General features: G+C 52.8%; 1 protein-coding gene across 1 annotated transcript in view; it reads left to right on the top strand.

The window, feature by feature from the left end:
- The window catches only part of LOC119093521 (calcium-activated potassium channel slowpoke), a 10,200-nt gene extending 4,348 nt beyond the window's left edge, over positions 1–5,852 (top strand). Inside the window, exons 2-7 of the mRNA XM_037216483.1 lie at positions 347–424; positions 1,446–1,551; positions 2,392–2,507; positions 3,310–3,420; positions 4,774–4,886; positions 5,849–5,852. Of these exons, the coding sequence (XP_037072378.1) occupies positions 347–424; positions 1,446–1,551; positions 2,392–2,507; positions 3,310–3,420; positions 4,774–4,886; positions 5,849–5,852 (528 nt within the window). The remainder of the gene's footprint in view (positions 1–346; positions 425–1,445; positions 1,552–2,391; positions 2,508–3,309; positions 3,421–4,773; positions 4,887–5,848) is intronic.
- Positions 5,853–6,776: the final 924 nt, after the last annotated feature.

The raw sequence follows: 6,776 nt of genomic DNA, 5'->3' as shown, positions 1-6,776 counted from the left end.
ATCAGATTAGATTTTGATGGCCGCTTGTACAGCTGTCTCAGTTGTCGGCTCGCGGGACCTGGGATCTGAATCTTAACGGAACAGGGGGGGGGGGGGGGGGCAGCGCGCCACTGACCCCACCACTAGCCCTCAGGGCAGGGCCGAACACAGCCAGCACCTGGCCGGCTTTAGCTGGGCCATCGCTTTAACGACCGTGTAACGCGTTGCATCATGAGACGTGACGTAGTTTCCGTCACGAAGCGGTCGGCAAACGTCCGTTCACAAGTCGTCACAGCGCGCGCCAATGCTTCTCCCGCCCTGCTGCGCGCGGTCATGGCCCGGATCACACCCGACGCCGCTGCTTCAGGGATCTCCGCTGAGCAGGGCCGACCTCAGAGCGGTGAACGTCAACCTCTGCGACATGTGCGTCATCTTGTCGGCCAAGGTGAGAGGGCAGACCCTGCCGGCACCGGACCACAGAGTCAGGACAGCCCGGCCGGCTCAGCGCGCATTGCGACTTGCTGGTATCTGCACTGGGCTGAGTATGCACCTGCATTTATGCCGATCGAACTTAGCTGAGCCGATCTAGTTAAGTTGGTGTGATCTGGGATGCTCGTTCCACATATCTGGAACGCCCCGCATTTGTAGATATTGAAGCAAACATCAGATGTGATGAAATAAGCTCACTTATGACTATGGATACATTTTCAAGTGGCGAAGACTCCTCTAGACAGCGCAATTTTATGTTTGGCAAATATGCTCCTCAGTATATCATTAGTTGATTGCGTCATCGCACCTTGCACAACACTGAATGAGTGTCAATGGACGGCCGTTATACCAGGAAGTTGCTCTCACGAACGTCAGATATGAACGACTCGATAATTATGCTTTCTTAGCCCTGATCGCCGCGTGCCCAGTGGAATCACAGGATTAGAATGACGTAATGATGATATCATGGATGCCTAGGGGATCTTGAAATAGTCTGCACGAAGTAGTCTGTACATCTGGGGTGCATGGCTCAGACTCTAGAGAGTTTTAGGTCTTAACAAGGCCAGGGCTGTGAACTGCACCAAATGATCCTCAATATGGCTATTTCAGTTAAAACCTCCATACAAATGTAGAACACTCTTTAACCGGCGACGCTATTTCTTCTCTGAATAAACTGATCTGTTCTCTTGGCCAAGTATACTGCCGTGAACTGATTTTCCATCAATTCAGACCAAGAGAATCCATCGTTCTGATGCTGCTGATGCTGAAATTGAACGTCGATTGATTGAATTGAATTGAACGATTCTGAAATTCGACGTCGATTTGCCTGTGGATCGCCACGCACGCCTGTGCAAACATTGTGCCGTGTCCGGCGCAACGTCACGTCACGTCATGCTGACGTCACACCCGCCTGACCTGAGCCACCGCCGGGAGCTGACCTCCGCTGACCTCCGCTGACCTCTGCTGACCTTGGCCAGGTGCCAGGTCATGACGACCCGACTCTGGCGGATAAGGAGGCCATCCTCGCCTCCCTCAACATCAAGGCCATGACGTTTGATGACACGATTGGTGTCTTCAGTCAGAGTAAGTGGCGCCGGGGGGGGGGGGGGGAGGGAGGGGGGGGGGCACCTGGACGGCTTGTCGCGCTCGCCTCTGAACACGCATCGGAAGCCTGCTCTCCGAGGAAGTTATGTGAAGCCAGCACGCGGCTAGGCTGTTTCATAGCAGTTGTCAATTTTAGTCGTAAATACGTGCCATTTTTCGGGAGATAGACTAAGCAATGTAAATTGAGCATTGAAGGCTGAGCATTGTAAATGAAATACGCCCCAAATCACCCGTATAGCTACCTTGCATCCGACAGGAATAACAACTATTTGTGCCGCTCGTCGACGCTTAAGCGCTTGTCAATCCCCTTCTGTCCGGTCTGCCGTGCCAAATGGTTGGCAGCTTGCCAAAAGGTCCAGCTCCACATGCTTGGATGGTGAGGAGCACGGTCCGCAGGACAGCCCACTCGAGTCGGAACTTTCCGCGGCAGTGCTTCTCAGTTGATAATTGATCCCTTATTTGGCACACACCCCAATCATGATGTTACGCTTCAGCTGGCCTGCTGGGCTGGTCAAATGCCGGCAGCAGGGCTCCCCTATCCTGGCTCTATGATCTGAATAAAATAACATGTTATGCACCCTAAATGCTAAACCTGGGCCATTCTGTTCGTTTCTGTTGGTTTCCTTGCTTGCGTGCCGCTGTGTTCACTGGTGACGTGTGATTGGTTGTACCGCCAGATTCACCTGCGCCGTCTTTGTGATCTGTGTCTCACTGCACTGCAAGACCCGAGCTGTTTCCTCCAGTGACCTGTGTCTGACTGTGACCTGTGTCTGACTGTGAGTGTGTCTAACGGTGACCTGTGTCCGCCCGCACCACCAGGTCCGAGTGGCAGTCGGACGCCGCCGAGCAGTCCTCTCGTCGTTCAGCGGCGTGGCTCCGTGTTCGGCGTTAACGTCCCCATGATCACTGAGCTTGTCAACGACTCCAACGTCCAGGTCGGCAGTCCGAGGGCGCCAGGCCGCGTGAATAACATGTGGCCGTCAAGTGACGGGATCTCTGTGTCGAATGGGCGCACCATTGTTAGGGCAACAAGCGTCAGCCCTGTGTAGGGACGTGACTGGGTGGGTGGCACTTTACTTTCATGATTTCATGATACATGATTTCATGATTTCATGATACATGATTTCATGATTTCATGATACTGTTCACAACATGCAGGCACACTTAAACACAGAACGCAGGTTAAATCGTTGGAATTGGTATGCTGCCGTCACCGCACATACTAGACGATCTCACGCACTGTAGGACCGAGGAGAGTTTGGGCATGGTAGCTTGTGGGCCGAAAGCCTTGTTGTAGACCCGTGGGAGAGGGATGACCCCCTCTTGAAGGGGGGCGCCCCTCTCATAGGGGGGGGGGGGCGCTCACCCATTCCGAAGGGGGGGGGGGGGTTTGACGCCGCCAGGATGCCGCTGCGGTCAAACCGACAGGCGCAAAGTATTTGTTGAGTCGACAAAAGAGCTTAGTTGCTCGTTTGCTGCTCTGTCAGGCCTCAGTTGTCGCTTCTTGCCGTCCAAAGTAGCGCCAAAGTAGCGCCTTTCTTGCCCTTCGCTATGCCACCTGACCCTTGGTACGCGGGACTTGATCGTGTTACTGCGACCTCCCTTCTGCCGAATAAGGTGTAGCGTCAGTGTCAGTGTCAGTGACACCCATACCTCCAACGTCAGCTACGGGTCTGGCGAGGGATGCAGTCGCCGCTCCCGCCGGCGCCTTGACCGTGGCCTGCCGCTCCGCCGCAGTTTCTGGACCAGGACGACGACGATGACCCGGACACGGAGCTGTACCTGACCCAGCCTTTCGCCTGCGGCACCGCCTTCGCCGTCAGCGTGCTGGACTCGCTCATGTCCACGGTACGGCCGCCGTGACCCTCGTGACCCGGCTGTCGTGACCTCGTGCACCTTGTGACCCTCTGGCCGCCGTGACTCTTGTGACCTCCGACCGACGTGACGTCGTGACCCCCGTAATCCTCCGGTCGCCGTGACCTCGGGACCCTTGTGACCCTCCGGCACCCTGACCTCGTTGCGGCCGCAGTGGTGGGCCACTGAGGGCACGACGCGTTCCGCGTTTGACCCCAGCATGTTGGGCTGTTGAGGCTGTGGAATTAACCCTCTTGAGCCATTTTCTCAACCTGCGACCCTGTGTCCCACTATTCACAGACTGTCAGCTCTTGACCCTCACTATGCGGATTTTCCTGTGACCCTTACTCTCCGGGTTTTCCTGTGACTCTAATTCTGCGCGTTTTCCTGTAACCCTCATCCTGTGGGTTTTCCTCTTCCACGTTACGTACACATCGTTCCCCTGGAATGCATCAGGTTCCCATTGACACTGTGGGAAGAATCTCGTCAGCGTTAGGCTTTCTGATTTATTCCAAGCAGCTGTGTCTACCTTCGTCGACTTTCAAAAGTGCCAAGCTAAAGTGATTGCCAAGTACGATAGCCAAGTACATAGCGCCTACCCCAAGTACGTGGCGTAGATGCTAACTCCATTTGCGCAGCCCGAAAGATGCTAGATTCTCGCTTGCGTTTCAGTTGCAGTGTTCCCTGTGGTGTTAATGTTCATGTGGGTCGTGCTCATGTCCTGCTGAGTTAAGAACTCACTGTTCCTGCGACTTACGAAGATCTCATGTTAAAGTGTGATGGCTCGTGACTTAAAACCCATTTGTATGGGATTTTGCGCTTATCTGGAATGCTTCTGCTCTCCGAAACTCGAAACGTAGCGTTGTTTTCAGTCATCGTCGTTGTCTTGGCCCAATATGTGGGTACGTCGCGTTGCTGCTAATATGGCATTCGCCAGACCTTTTTAGCACACTGCGTCTGGCATGCCTGAAGACATCGTACTGAGAACGAAGACGCACAACCGCACACCGATCATTATGTTTTGGACATCTGAAACGAACCATAACGTACAGCGAGCTTCAGCTCCAAGCCATGTTCGGGATGTCAGCTTCTCGGACCAGCCGCAGTGAGGGCCGCCATCTGCGGGTTGTCAGCTTCTCGGACCAGCCGCAGTGACGGCCGCCATCTGCGGGTTGTCAGCTTCTCGGACCAGCCGCGGTGAGGGCCGCCAGCTTCTCGGAACAGCCGCAGTGAGGGCCGCTACCTGCGGGTTGTGAGCTTCTCGGACCAGCCGCAGTGAGGGCCGCCATCTGCGGGTTGTGAGCTTCTCGGACCAGCCGCAGTGAGGGCCGCTATGCTGCGTTTCAGACGTACTTTAACCAGAATGCGCTGACGCTGATCCGGTCCCTGATCACCGGCGGCGCCACACCGGAGCTGGAGCTGATCCTGGCGGAGGGCGCCGGCCTGAGAGGCGGCTACAGGTCGGTCACAGGGAGCCGTGCCGGTCAGCACAGGCCGCCGGGGTCGCCGTGATGGGTGGGAGGGCGGTGACATCGCGGGAGGCTGCTGATCACGGGATCACTGTGATGTGGATGACTGACGGAGGACATTGTGTAATGCAGGTTGACCCGTGATTTGACATTCACACATTCTCCACCTGGACAAACGTCTTGCTTCCATGCCTAATTAGGAAAGTTGTAAATCGTGGTAGGCTTTGTGGCAGTCAACTAATAAAACGTTTAGAGCAGTTATCTGCATGATAATTGTTGCATGACTGTTATTGTGCTACAGATAGAACCATGTAGTTACTATACTTCATTTCAGTAGTCAGTGAGTGCATTTGAATGTAACACGATGTTATTTCATATTTTTCACTTCAGAGTTCAATTTAAGCTAGAATTTTATAATGCCTCGTAGAATCCGATATTTTTTTGGTGTGAATGCTCTGTTCTCAAAGCCATCTTTAAACGTCAAACAGAAACCGCCACTTTGCCAAAAATATCCCCTTTAAACGCCGTGTGCTTTTGCTAGCCGCACATTGCGTGTCTGCAAACCCAAAGTGGTAGTTCTGGTACTTCTCCTTGGTGTTGTTGGGCACACGATGAGTCCCTCTATTTTACGCCACGGTCGGCAGGTGCGGTCAACGGATTAAAAAAAAAAAAAATCCGCCATCATGAATGTGGCAAAAACAGACCATCAGCTGCGACGGAAGAGCGTCAAAACTGATGGTTGACATCATTGTCAGACAACTGAAAGGCTGGAACATGTATTCCGGCGTATGTGCCGTGGAAGACACAAGCCGAATCTCTACCAATTCTTGCGTTGTGTCCCAATGTCCTCACCGGGCTCCACCGTTTCACTGGCAGCTTTGGGAATCCGGCAGGTTTGAGTCAGTATGTCGTAAGTCTTCAGGCCAATGATTCAGTCTGACGCCCTTTCCCAGCTGAGCAGCGCTAGCAATGTTGCTGTGCCAGCTGTATGCGCCAACGCTGGCCGGTGCGGTAGTTTCAGGGGCATTGCACGTAGTAGCTCCCGAGAACACCTCCTCGTATCAAATTGAAAGTTATTAATTTACACTTGACCAAATCTTGGCAGTTAAAAACTCCAGGTTGACACGCACAGATATGATCGATGTTCGATGCAATGAACATGGTGGAACAGGCGATGTTCTTTGCAAGAAGAAATAAATTGCGCGAGTGTACGCCCAGTGTTTTTTGTCCAGTTTTTTCAGTTTTTTGTGGAAAATCATGAATGTGCCCATGCCATTGTGAAGTCGTGTGTACGTCCCTAGATAGTATGCGATGCATCGTCAGGGATGGCAGGTGTTTGGAATGGTGACAGGTGTTTGGACTGATTCAAACGCCACGAATCATACATATGCTCTTCTTGGTGACACTCCAATGTCGGTTTCGAAAAGGGCACTGGAAAACCGCCGTTAGGGGGCAGATTAATGGATTGCTGTTATTGACTGCTTTGCGTTCCACTAGGGCCGTGCCGGTGCTTCAGCAACTATTTACGCAAAACATTTGTTATGAAACGCGGTGAAATGAAGCAACGCATTCTCGACACGCACCTATATATATATATATATATATATATATATATATATATATATATATATTATATATATATATCTATAATGTGTGTGTGTGTGTGTGTGTGTGTGGTGTGTGTGTTGTGTGTATGTGTGCGTACCTCTTGATCCATGTGCGGGCTAGTCTCGGTGGACGGACCCCAGGTGCGCGCAACGCCGTCCTTCAGTTACCTTTCTCCTTCATTGCATAGCCCTGAAATGGGTGATGACTGGTCGAAAAAGCTTCGACCCAAGCCAACAAAGCCAATGCTAACTGCCCTCGCACGCGCCCCCTACC

The sequence above is a fragment of the Pollicipes pollicipes genome, unplaced genomic scaffold, assembly GCF_011947565.3.
Source record: "Pollicipes pollicipes isolate AB1234 unplaced genomic scaffold, Ppol_2.1 Scaffold_1600;HRSCAF=1878_pilon_pilon_pilon, whole genome shotgun sequence".
NCBI lineage: Eukaryota > Metazoa > Arthropoda > Thecostraca > Pollicipedomorpha > Pollicipedidae > Pollicipes > Pollicipes pollicipes.
Note: the sequence above shows the minus strand (reverse complement) of the source record. Positions and strands in the feature narration are given on the sequence as shown.